This window comes from Heterocephalus glaber, unplaced genomic scaffold (genome assembly GCF_053883595.1).
Source record: "Heterocephalus glaber isolate CG9 unplaced genomic scaffold, H.glaber_assembly_v1.0 deba00000594, whole genome shotgun sequence".
Lineage (NCBI taxonomy): Eukaryota > Metazoa > Chordata > Mammalia > Rodentia > Bathyergidae > Heterocephalus > Heterocephalus glaber.
In genome coordinates, this window is record NW_028258151.1 from 18,141,688 (window position 1) to 18,154,271 (window position 12,584).

The following is a 12,584-nucleotide window of genomic DNA, read 5'->3' on the forward strand; positions in this document are numbered from 1 at the left end:
CATGGTCACACAACCATAGGGTGTACATACATACACAGTCTCCCTACACACTGACTCAGGCACATGTGATCACACGCACATAACCACACACATCCACGATACATCACACACATGCACATATATAGGTAACCATACACACAGTGACATGTGCACTCATGTAAGATGCACGCATGTGCATATTTGTGCATGTAATGACCCGTGTGTGTGCACACACATACCTTACCAGCCAGCATAGCCTTGTTTCTTACTTGCAGTGTTGCGTAGGTGAATGGGACAGGCTAGAGGCTCTCTTGGGGCTGGCTTGTGTGGTAAGAACAGCCTAGGGGGCAGGTTTCTGGCCAGCTCTCTGAGGCCCTTTCCTTGGACTTCGTCCCTGGGGCTCACCTGCCACCTCCAGGCCTGGTCAGTTTGGAGCCTCCAGACTGGAGGGGCTCACCTGGCCTCTGTGTCGGTGGGCAGAGGGGATCTGAGGTCCTGGACTCCGGTTCCGCCTTGGAACTCAGGGCCCCATGGGCCGGGTTGACAGGAGTGTGTGCATGTGGGGTATACGAGTGGTGTGAACCGGTGTGGCGAATGTGGCTTGGGGTGAGGATGTGTATGGGAGGATGCGGGGTATGTAGACAGGTGTGAGTGTGTGGGGGTGTGTGTCCAGAAGCACATGGGTGGCTGCACGGTCCAGGCATGTGGCTTGGTGGTCATTCACCTGTCCTTCGTGCTTCCCAGTTGAGGTTGGGGCAGTAGCACTGGTGTCCCCGGTGGGGCAGGATGTGAGGGACTGTGCTTTCCTCCTGCCTGCAGCCCATGGCCATGGTGGTCAGTACCGTCCTGGGCCTGGTCCAGAACCTTCGGGCCTTTGGTGGGATCCTGGTGGTGAGTCTTGCTGGTAGGGGACCCCAGGGGTGGGCTTGGTTGCTGCGAGGGAGGCCACACAGGCTGGCTCGCTGGCCGGGGAGGGTGGGGTGGGGGAGTGGAGAGCAGCAGGTGAGGCTCAAGAGGCTCTGGGTGCAAGAAGCCAGACTCCCCTTCCTTCCGGAGAGGGCCCCAAGCTGCTGTGGCTGGTGTTCCCCCAACCTCTTCCATGCCAGGGATCCTTCTGGTAACTTCCAATCCCTCATGCCCCTGGGTCCTGGGCCACACTGAGAAACAGGAAAAATGCCAAAGGCCCAAGATTTTGCCTCCCAGGGAAGGGGCTTGGTCCATGCTTCTTTCTTAGAGGATTTGAGGGACTCTCAGTCACGTTTGACAAGCGAAAGCCACAGTGTGTCCCGACCCCTCCCCAGGACCTATCTTCCATTTAGGGGCCTCACCTGGGCAGGAAGGGGGCCTGTGACCAGGGAAACCTGAAAGTAGCCCCTGTTTCCTGGGGAGCTTTGGGATCGCAGCTGCCCCTCCCCAAAGGTGTCCGTGGCCTCCCAGTCCTGTGTGTTCTGAAGCAGGGCTGCCTATGGCTGGAGCAGCCCTGGGGCTCTGGCTGTGCTGATGGCCTTGCTGCCTTGTAGGTGGTATACTACGTGTTCGCTATCGTGGGGATCAGCCTGTTCCGAGGCACCATTGTGGCTCCCTTTGGAAACAGCAGGTGCAGTGGGGTCTGCGGTGCCAAAGGGGATCTTGTGGGGGGCAACGAGTGAGGCTGAGCTGCTCAGGAGAGGAGGGGTCCCCTCAGCCCCACCTCTGGGCCTCTCCTAGATGCCCTGCCCCTACCCCACCATTGGGGTACATGCTGCAGAAGTTGGTGGGTTGGGTTACAGGGCAGCGTCAGAGCCTGGAGCCCCAGGATGCTCCTTGCTGTGCCCACAGACCCTCCCTGAATGGATAGACATTTCTGCCCCCTTTGCCCCAGGGGCCATAAAGAGGTCCATGTGGGGCTGGGGCTGGGGCGCTGCTTACCTGGGTATGCAGACCCTGCACCCTGACACTGACCCAGAGGCACTGTGTCCCCCAGCCTGGCCCCTGCCAATGGTTCTGCATCCTGTGGGAGCTTTGAGCAGCTGGAGTACTGGGCCAACAACTTCGATGACTTTGCGGTGAGGTTTGTGTCTGTCCCCAGACCTTCTCCCACTGTCCGCTGCCTCCTGGACCTGCCCAGACCCACAGTGTGCTGCCCCCACAGGCTGCCCTGGTCACTCTGTGGAATGTGATGGTGGTGAACAACTGGCAGGTGATCCTGGATGCGTATGAACGCTACGTGGGCCCGTGAGTCACCCTCTCCCGATGGCAGAGGTTCTGAGCAGATGGGGCTCCCTGCTTACTGGCCCAGAGCACCCGATGCCCAGGCCTGGGTGGAGCAGGGAATCCCTGACTGGGGACATGGCCAGGCAGCATCATGGCCGCCTGTCATCCCTGTCCACACCGCATCTTGGCGACAGTGAGGACTCTGGCTTCACACCTCCTGGGGGTGTTGGTGTTGGGGGAGCAAGTGGGTCTGACTGGAGCTTCTAGGGAATTCCACAGGGTCAGGTGCCCTGGGGAGACTGAGGTAGGGAACTGGAGAGCTCAGATCTGCTCTAGCAAAAGAGCCTTTCCCTCTTTCTCTCCAAGTCTTTCTCCCACTGGCTCTGCTTAAATGCTTTGCAGCCTGGCTGGGATCCTTGTAGATGGCGATAGTAACACTGGGCCCCAGGGAGTTGTGGGCAGTCTGATAAACGCCATCCAGGATACTACCCATGGGTGCTGGTGTTTCAGGAAGGGTCTCACTCTGCTCACAGTAGTGTGGGGTCCTCCTTGTCCTCCACAGGTGGTCCAAGATCTACTTTGTGCTGTGGTGGCTTGTGTCATCCGTCATATGGGTCAACCTCTTTCTGGCTCTGCTCCTGGAGGTATCAGTAGTCCCCGTCCAGGCCCACCTAGGACCTCTGTGAGACCCTGGCCAGACCTTCTGAGTGCATGGGTTGGGGGTGGCTGGGTGTGTTGAGCCCCCTCCCCTGGGGCTTAGTGTTGCTTCCCTGGTTGCTGGGGCCCCTTGGGTGCCCCAGATGTGTTGCCAAGCCTGAAGAGAAACTCATGTCTTGCTGGGGTAGAAGGGAGCTGACCTGGACCCTGCATCCGGGCCTTTAGGGCAAACTGCTTGGCTCCTGCAGTGATGCTGGGCTGTGCTGGAGACCCAGGAAGGGGTGAGGCTGGTTCCCCACGGGGCGCTCACTAACTGCCCTTCCTGCCTTCTGCTTGCCAGAACTTCCTCCACAGATGGGACCCCCAAAATCATGAGCAGCCCCCTGCTGGGAGCGTGGAGGCTGCATACCAGATGTCGGAGGAGCTCATGTTCAGGTACATGATGGGGAGGCAAAGGGGCAGGTGGCAGCCACAGGCCCTGTGACAACAACCTCAGTAGGCAAGCTGGGGAGAGAAGCCTGGAGCCAGGGTTGAGGTGAAGGGTAAGGATCCCTGGCACTTGGAAGCCTCCCTGTGGCTCTGGTCACTCGTTTGCAGCGGCCCATGTCTGACTCCTCCTGAGTGCCTGTGGGTCTCCTCCTCCACAGGGACATTCTGGAGGAGCCCAGGGAGGAGGAGCTGACAGAGAAGCTGTGTCGTCACCCCCACCTGTGGCTGTGCAGGTGACATCCTGATGGCCTTCGAGATCTGGGACCGATGCATTGTGGAAGAGGCAGCTGCTCACAGCCAGGCAGAGAGGACTGTGCCTTTGACAGACCTCATCTCGGGACAGGCGGAGATGGGATGGGGACAGTCACCGTCACCGCCAGGTTCTCCCTATAGCTTGGATGGGACAGTGCTCCAGGGGACCTTGTGGCGTGCTGCTCTCTTCTGTAAGCTGCTTCCGGGAGATGAGATGGTGACTTCACAGAGACCTTGAAGACAGCCTGGAAAGTGAAAAGCAGTGGCCTTCTCCTCGGGCCCTGCAGCTTCCATGCAACCTTCGCTGCTGGTGGCCTTTAGGGACCAGAGCCCTGCACCGGGCCTGCACAGGGTAACTCACAGATTCCAGGCACTGAAGTTGGGTGCTGGTGTTTTACACAAAGAGAATGTTGATTGTGTTCTGTTTTATGGATTGTGTATGTGTAATTGGATGTGTCAGAATGCCACTAATTTTCATCAATAAGTCTTGCAAAGAATGAGATTGTTATTACTTCAGCGTGACTCTGGTCCTACTTCTGTGGAGCAAGGGGCTGGGTAAGGTTGTTTAGGTTGTGCACTGTACAAGGGCACCTGGCCTTGTGGGTGTATCTTGGCACTTCGCTTTCTGTCTGTTGTGAGAAGCACCTTTAGTAATTTGCTCAAAGGCTTATAAGCCTGCAGTGGTCTACTTTGCATGTCTGTCTATGGTGTGTGGCAGAGGGGCTGGATTGGGAAAGTGGAGGAAGTGAGCAGCGTGTGGCAGGCCATGTCATGTGATTCACCCTGATCCCGGTTGACTAGTGGTTTTCAAATTTCATGTGCCAACTCCAGTGCTTGGCTGTGTGTTTCCAGAGGTCTCCGTGGAAGGGAATGTGGAGATCAATGTGTCATGCCTGCTGGGATTGATGAGTGATGTCTGCCGTGGGCTTGGGGGGAGGATCAAGGGTGCCACTCCACGGCCAGGAGTGAGCTCCCTAGCCTGCCCCAGTGAGTCTGGAAATGAGACTTGAGGACGGCGTGGCTGAAAAAGGGCTGAGCTGCCATGCACCTCGCTGCTTGGAGTGGTGCAGATGCCCGTGAGGGTGTTAGGTCTCGGCCCTAGCATGGCTTCTGTCTGGCCCTGGTGCTTGTCTGAAGTCCTGGGCATTGGCCTGACCCTTTGGTTTGGGGGCCTTTGAAGCTGGGAGGACACTCCCAACCCCCATCTCCACAGCTGTCTTCCTAGAAGCTGGTGGGTGGAGAGGAATTAGGGAAGCCATAGATTGGAGTCTACATCTGGCCCATTCTGCACCCCTGCATGGGATCAAGTGAGGCCTGGCTCTGTTCCTGCTGCCCCTTTCTGCTGAGGGTTGGGCGCCACCTAGTGGAGAGATAGGGTTCTGCCGACACTTAGGGCCCTGAGATCCTGTGACCCCTAAAACCCCTGTCTGCTCTTCCCAGACCTGTTCAAATCTGCTTCCTCTGTGGTTGTCTCTCTCCCGAGTCCCCTGGGAATGAGGCTGGAGCGCAGAGTGAGCCTCCTAGGCACTTTTGGGGTATGACGTCTCTATGCTGGCCCTGCTTCTATGCTGTCCTTGCTCCGACCGACCCTCTTGTCCACTGTGTTCTGTACTCGTGATTTGTGTATCCAGAGGCCCCTGTGGCTTTTTCTGCTGGGCAGCAGGTGATCCCCATGACTTATTCAGGGTACGGGGAGGCCGCACTGGTCAGAGGCTCCTGTACCTGCCGAGGGGGTACCCGAAGCCACTGTCCCTGGGTGTGGAGGTTGTGGGGAGGAGTGGAGGAGGCGTAGCCGATCCTGCTGGTCCCTTCCGACCATGAGCTGGGTCGGATGGATGTGCTGGGGGGCTCTTGCCAGCCCCTGTGCTCACACTCCTTCATCTGTTTCACACTGGCTGAGCTTGACAGAGCTGAGCTTGTGCTAGGTGGGAGATGGCCTCAGCCTGTGGCGCTATTCCACCCAGGCAGGGGCTTTGCAGGGTCAGGTGGCCAGTGGCTGGGGTCAGCAGAAGCACAGATGGAGGCCGGTGCCCTGGTGGACGAGGAGGGCAGGCCAGGAAGTGAGGCCAAGGGGCCTGGTGCACATGGAGGGGTGGGGATGCAGAGGGGCCCCTGGTGGCAGTGGGGGTGTCTGTGGCCTACACGCTGCATGTACTGAAGAGAGGAGAAACAGAGCTGTAGTCTGAGTGGCCCTCGGGCTGGGAGATAGTGTATGGTCAGCCTGGGTCTCTGGCACCAAGGTCTGCCTGCCTGGAGGCCACCTCCCACCCAGATGGCACTTGAGCCTGGACACAGGAAGGGCCTTGCTTCCCAGGTATCCAGAGCCTTTCTGGGAGCCTGGCCTGGGCTTTTTCCTGCTCTTACCTGTGAGCCGGGATGTGAGTGCTAGGGGCTGATTCCACCTGTGTGTGGTGGTGGCTTCACTTCCCAAGGAGGCTGGGCTGCTCATCAGCTCCTGCCGAGGGGGTGGAGCAGGTCCAATGTGGAGGTCACTGGGGTCTGTCCATATCTGATGATGATGCTAAGGGGACAGCCTGGAGAGCAGTTGTCAGTGGCATAAGAATGACTTCCGAGTCACGGGGTGGGGTGGGGTTCTGTGCCCACACCCTCTGTGCAGGAGGTTTCCAGCAAGCAAGGGCAGCTGCCTGCAGCGTACCATCAGGAGTGTGGGGTCCGGGCCCGTGTGGCTGTGTGGGCATTGCTGTGACCTCCTGACAGTGGATCAGTTGTCCTGGGCCTTCGTGACGGTGACTCTGTGAAGTGAGCCAGTGATTTTGGAGAATGATCACCAAACTAGCTTTCCTTGCAGTTAGATTCAGATCCCACCTCTGGGCAGGGCTTGTGCAGCCTCAGGCCCCCCAGGGTGGATGTTCAGCCCTTGCATGGTGAGGTGGCCACAGTGACTCCTCTGCCTCTCCCGTGATGACTGAGGTGGGGGTTGGAGAACTCAAACCCCTGTTTCTTCTCAGTCCTTGAACCTTTTTCCTCCCTCTTCCTTCTCTCTCCTCTTGCTCCCATTGGTGTGGAGCAGGACTTCTCTCAGGGAGACCTGGCCAGAAGGCGCCCTTTTGCCTGGTGTTGGGTCCACTTGTGCCCTCCCTGCCCCATTCCCTCCGTGCTCCAGAAGAAGCCACTTCTGAGGGACCCCGTTCCTTTCAGTGAATGCAGGTGTTGGGAACCACAGTGTGGCTGTGGGTCCTGCTCACGGCCGGCAGGGCCCTGCTGCACCTGGCCCACTGGGAGGACAGAGCTAGGGAATGTGCCCTGTCTATGCCAGTGCCCCTGGGTCCCACCACCGGCTGCCTTCCGGTTTCCTCCTCCTCCGTGGTTCTGAGGCTCTTTCCCTGACTGGATCTCCTCCTTAGTGTACAGCTGCTCAGTTTCCCTGAGTACAGGCAGCTCTGCGTCACTGTCCTCCCTGCAGAGATGCCCTTCACCTGGTTGGCTCGAGTCCCCAAGGGCTGAGGAGCGGGTGCCCAGCTGCCTGGACCTTTGGGAAGAAAGAGCTTTCTGGAAGGGAGATGTTCCTGCTGGTCCTTAAGTGGAATCAGGCAAGTGTGGTGGCAGATGGAACAGCATCAGAGGAAATGTGACCCCTTATTCACAAATAATATGACTGTCTACATAGAAAAGCCAGTTGCTAAAGTTAGTGAGAATTTGGCAAAACAGCTTACTGTGTTTTTAGATCTCACTAAATGCAGTATTTCTCTAAATATTAGCTGTAAACTGCTGGAAGCTATATTTTCTACTGTTTAAATAGTAAAAAGTAATATGAATCAAAGATGTTGAAGGTTATATGCAGGAAACTACAAGGCCTGGGGATGTGGCGTAGTGGTAGAGCACTTGCCTAGCACAAAGGAGACCCTGGCTTCAATGCTCAGCACTGAAGAACCGACCCCCCCCCCCCCGCCCCGGTCAAAGCCCCGAAACTATGAAACAGGACAAAACAACCATTGTGGACTGGGATGAATAGTCCACCTCTGCTATGTGTCAGTCACCTCTGCTGCTTAACAAGTCACCGCACACTTACCAGCCTGACATACCCCCATGTGGGAGCAGATGTCCTGAGGCCTCAGCAGCTTCTCTGCTCAGGATCTCAGCGCTGGACCAAGGTGTTGGGGCCTTGCCCCTCCAGGAGACTTGGCCTGAGTTAGCTTCAGGCTCATTTGAGTCATTGATTGAATTTAGCTGCTTGTGGTTGTGTCTGTTGCCCTTGTTCCCTCCTGGGTGTCAGTTGGGGCCACTCTTAGGCACGGGTAGCCCCCTGCATGCTTTGCCATGTGAGCCCCTAGTCTTCACAGCAGCAGACAGCATGCCTAGCCTCAAACCCCTCAAGGAACCCAGCTGGGGAGGGTGGCACACACCTGTAATCCCAGTACACAGGAGGCTGAGGCAGGAGGATCACAGTCCTTTCGAGGATAGCCTGGGCTATATAATGAGCTCAAGGCCAGCCTGAACTGCATAGTGAAACGCTGTCTCAAAACAAGAAGATTATTTTTAAAGTAAGGGAGCCCTGGGGCTTTTAAGGTATCACCTGAAAGGCCACACCCACCAGAATTGTCACTGCTTCCTAACATCAACTACGCCCCATGACATAACCCAAGCTTTGCGTGACATCACATCCACAAGACGTGCCCACACCCACCCGGAGGAGACTGTACAGGTGGAGGATCAGGGCGGTCTTGTTAGAATTCTGCCCACCAGGTTTTCTGTTTGGGGGAGCAGGAGTTGATTCTGTAAAAATGTCAGTCTTCCCCAAGTGAATCTATAAATTATAACTCTAAATGTCATTTTTTAAAGGGCTTTTGACAAGCTGATTGAGAAGCGTGTGTGCAAGTGTAAAAACAAGGGCGGTCGAGTCCTCCCTGCAGATTAACTGGACAGGGAGGGGAAGGGTGCCTGCCCCAGTGTCAGTAGTGGGTGGAAGACTCGGTCGGGCCGCAGTGAGACCCACTCCCCCGACCCTCTGGCCTTCGGGGACCTCCTGCCTCCTTGGAGGAGAGCTGGACGGACAGCCTCCAGGGGAGTCGTCGGCGTCACTGTTGAAGTCGAGTGTGACGCACCGAGCGGTGTCTGTCCTTGGCCTGCGTCTGTTCACTCTTGTTTTGTGGACTCGACCAAGTCGGGTCAAAGTATCCGAAGAAAAACTGGGCATATGTTCGGATTCTCGGTGTCATTGTTTCCTAAACAGCACAGGGCGGAAGCTGCTGTGGCTCAGAGGCCCCGGGGTGTGCGGGAGTAAGTGGGTCCTGTGCGGTTGCTGTGCCGTGTTGTGCAGAGTTGGCTGCCTGGGGTGGGGAGAGGACCGGAAACAGTCCCCATGATGCCCAGGGACGACTGGTCTGTTGTGCATCCCGAGTGCAGCAGGGGACTGTGCGGGGGGTCACCTCTGGGGAGGCGGGCAGCAAGGAGTGCAGGGACTGTGCATGTCCAGGGCTGGGTAGGGCACACAGTCCCGTGTTAGCTTTCTAGCGCACGCGTACGTCACATAACACGTGCCAGACAGCGGAGTACACGCAGGCGATGAGAGGAGGGAGGTGGTTGGCCCCCCTGGGAGGTTCCCTCGGAGGGGACAGTGCTGTCGGGGAGAGCGTGTCAGGAGGTTGTGTTGCTGTTTTGCACATGGCAGAAGTTGTGCAGATGGTCGGGGAAGGTGCAGGGCACGGTGGGAGCGGCACATGTGGCCGAGAGGGGTGATGTGCCAGCTGGTGGATGGGGCAGGGGCGGCTGGGAAGAAGCAGGGACTTTGGATGGTGGTGGCAGGAGGCGCAGTGTTAGGGGCTGCAGCGGGGTGGGGAGGGGTGTCCTGGGCATCCTCTGCAGTGGGGTCAAGTGCAGGGTTGGCCAGAGCAGGGGCTCCACCGGCCCAGTGGCCCCAGGTGGTCAGTGGCTGTGCCCATTGGGTCATCCTGGGGTCCCTCCCTCCTGCCAGCCGTCCCTGGTGCAGGAGGCTGGATGGGGCCCAGGACCTGTGCCAGGCTGTGGCTGGGTGCTCGGAGCAGGGTGTCAGCACGCGGGGCTGGGCCTTTCATGTGGTCTCTGCTGCTCTGCACAGCAGGAGGGCTGGTCCTTCTCTCCCAATCTGCCTGGATTGGATTTCCCGCCCTGGAGATAATTGGTGGTTCTTATTCAAAAGTTAGAACAATTCCTTGCTTTAAAAAGAAAAAAAAGTGGAGCTTGGGCACACCGCACTGCTCTTAAAAATTAAAGGAGGAGGCGTGGGGCTCAGGCTATGCCGCTCACATCAAAGTGGCCAGCAGACGGCGTGTGTGGGTGTCGCCCTGCCCTCTAACCACACTTTGGGGTACTGAGCTATTCTTCTGGGTCACTCAGAGCAGCATGAGGGGAGCAGGGCCCACACCTGCGCAGCACCCAGGCGGGCCCCACTGCCTCCCGGTTCCGACAGCAGTTGGTTAATCCACGGCCGGCCCAGCCCCAGCAACACCTGTCGCCAGGTGAGGCAGACCTGCCTCCTGCCCCCTGGGCCCTGCAGCTGTGGCCGTGCCTGTGAGGAGACAGCAGCCCCTAACAGTGGGGCACATGGCGAAGCCAGTTCTGAAGTCTGGTGCCTTCCAAGTGCCAGGCCAGGGTCTCAGCTGGCGCCTAGGCAGCAGAGCCCCCCAGAGGACTTCCTGGAGCTTGGGTCCCTGGCCCCACCCTAAGTCTCTGAGCAAGGTGCTCTGGGAGGGGCCTGGGACTATCTTTTTTAAATTTGTTTTTTGAGACAGGGTCTCACTTTGTAGTTCATGTTGGCTGGTCTCAAACTGGAAGCAATCCTCCTGCATCATCCTCCCAAGTGGTGGGATTATAGGCATGTGCCATCATGCCTGGCTAGCTTTCTAATAAGATCTGTGCTGCAGATCAGGTCACACTGAGTGCAGCTGACCAGGAGAAGTTACCATCCGTCCTCTCCCTCTTCCTTGTCTGGTTTTCTTTTAGCCATAGCTGCTGATGGAGCACTCTTATAAGGCAGCCCTCGGGGAGGGGCAGTTACAGGGAGGCCCAGATGACCCAGGTGTGTGCTGGCCACTTGGCAGGACATGTGACCCAGCTCCAAGCCTGGCTAGGATGTCATCCCATCCCCTGTTGCCTTGGCTCGGGGTCTGTGTTGCAAATGGCCCAGCTGGTTGCAGGGAACCTGGCAGGACCCTGCTGTGCATTCTGGGGTCAGCAAGAGCCCCTGGGCACGAAGGGGCGAGAGACAGGGACCCTCTTGGCCGAGATCCTGGAGTCTGCAGCTGGGGTCTGGGCTCTGCCTGCCTCCTCCTGTGGTTGGGACGTGTGGCGCATCCCCTCCTCTCTAGGGGAAGGAGGAAGTGGGCTGGTAGGCAGAGTGAGGTGCAGAGCAGATGTGCCAACCCTGTGTGGAATGCATGCTTGTTGCTCCCCTGGCTGACCAGTGACTTCAGCTCCTGGGTCCAGGCTTGGCTGAGCCTGGTCTTGGTGACGATGGTCTTGATGGACCACCAGTCTCTGCATTCGGTCTTCTGCCATCCGGGGGTCCTGGGAAGGCCGAGGCAGGAAGGACAGCACCTCCATTGGGGCCTCTTGAACCTCCCTGCCCAGGGCCTGTTGCCAGCGCACCCGGAGGCCTCTTGTGGTCTCAAGGTCAGCCCTGGCAGAAGGGGCTCTGCAGAGGTGGGGAGGCTGGAGACCAGAGAAGTCCACACGTGGAGGTACTGTAGAGATTACCCAGCCAGCCCCTTCTACAGGCAGGGAAACTGAGGCTGGAAGGCTGCAATGTGGGCAGGGCAGACCCGGCTCCTCATGTCATTTGGGCTGCTCTGCCCTGGCCCCTGGAGTGGGAGTGGACTCCCCCTCACACACTGCTGTACTAGTGTGGTTGGCTCTGTTTAGGGAGCGATTCTTAAGTTTATTTTGTGGTATCCCACCTCCAAGAAGCCCCTTATTTATTTTGTAAACACTAGGGGCCCTGAGGACAGGTCACTCATACCCAAGTACGTGGTCACACCAGTTCTCCAGTCTTCCATGGAGACCAGGAAAAAGCGGAGGTGAAATTTCTCAGTATGAGTCAGTCCTGGAAGCCACTGTAAGGTGCGCACTGTTTACGTAAGAGGAGGAAAATATGGGTGTGAAAGGAAACGCAAGACGTTTCTGTTCATCTCCCCTCTGTTCTTCTGGCCTGAGGAAATGAGCCTGACCCTAAGACCTGTAGGTGAAGACCAGGTGAAGTGACACATGCCTGTGACCCCAGCACTCTGGGAGGCTCAGGGAGGAGGATTGCAAGTTGGAGCCCAGTCTGGGCAACTTAGCAAGGCCCTGTCTCAAAATAAAAAAGGGGCTGGGGATGTAGCTTGGTGTAAAGGCTCTGGGTTCAATCCCCAGAACCTCAAAACACCCCTAAAACCTTAGGTGCAATGCTTCATGAAACTGAAGAAGGAGGAAGAGAGAAAGAACAGGGCATTGGTCCCAGCAGGTCGGATTTTGGTGATGTGCGGTGGGGCCTGGGCTTGGTGTCCTGCCTGCTGGACTTGTCACCAGGACGTGCCCGGGAGGCCTCAGAGCAGCCAGGTGGGTTGGGGAGGAGGGGACCAGGCAGGACTTGCTGCCTCTCTCACACCTCCTGCTCCACCTCTTCCGTCCAGATCTGCCTGGGAGGGCAGGAGGGCAGAGCAGGAGCCCTTCATCCTGGGGGAGGGACGTGGCTACCCCTGACAGCTGCTTCTGGGGCTCCACAGCCGGCTCTTTCCTCCTGACTGCCACTCCCCTGACACGGAGGGGTACTGGCCTCAGGGCTGCCATTCCCTGCCAAAGACCCATGTCCCAGCCGGGTTCCTTTGACAGGTGCACCCCAGTGCCCTCTCTCCCCACCTCATGTCACACCACCTGGTCCAGGAAGCTACAGGTGTTCCCTGGGCCATCTGCTGGAGGCCAGAGGTGCTGCCAGTCCCCCTCTCCCGGTCCACCCCTAGCCTGCACTGTGGCTGGCTTTGACATAGACGACCATCCCCATTGACACTGGGCTTGGTGTCAGACACGGGGGCACAAATCCA

At 57.9% G+C, this 12,584-nt stretch overlaps 1 protein-coding gene across 9 annotated transcripts in view; it reads left to right on the forward strand.

The window, feature by feature from the left end:
* The window catches only part of Tpcn2 (two pore segment channel 2), a 66,468-nt gene that overhangs the window by 22,042 nt on the left and 31,842 nt on the right, over window positions 1-12,584 (forward strand). For 6 of the 9 annotated variants that reach the window (XM_021264463.2, XM_021264462.2, XM_087205439.1 and 3 more), the window contains 7 exons: window positions 799-870; window positions 1,500-1,576; window positions 1,943-2,024; window positions 2,111-2,193; window positions 2,735-2,816; window positions 3,170-3,264; window positions 3,477-4,086. In XM_021264463.2, coding sequence (XP_021120122.1) covers window positions 799-870; window positions 1,500-1,576; window positions 1,943-2,024; window positions 2,111-2,193; window positions 2,735-2,816; window positions 3,170-3,264; window positions 3,477-3,555 — 570 coding nt within the window. In that variant the 3' untranslated portion in view covers window positions 3,556-4,086. The other 3 variants (XR_002397353.2, XR_002397354.2, XR_002397355.2) reach the window with 3 other exon arrangements.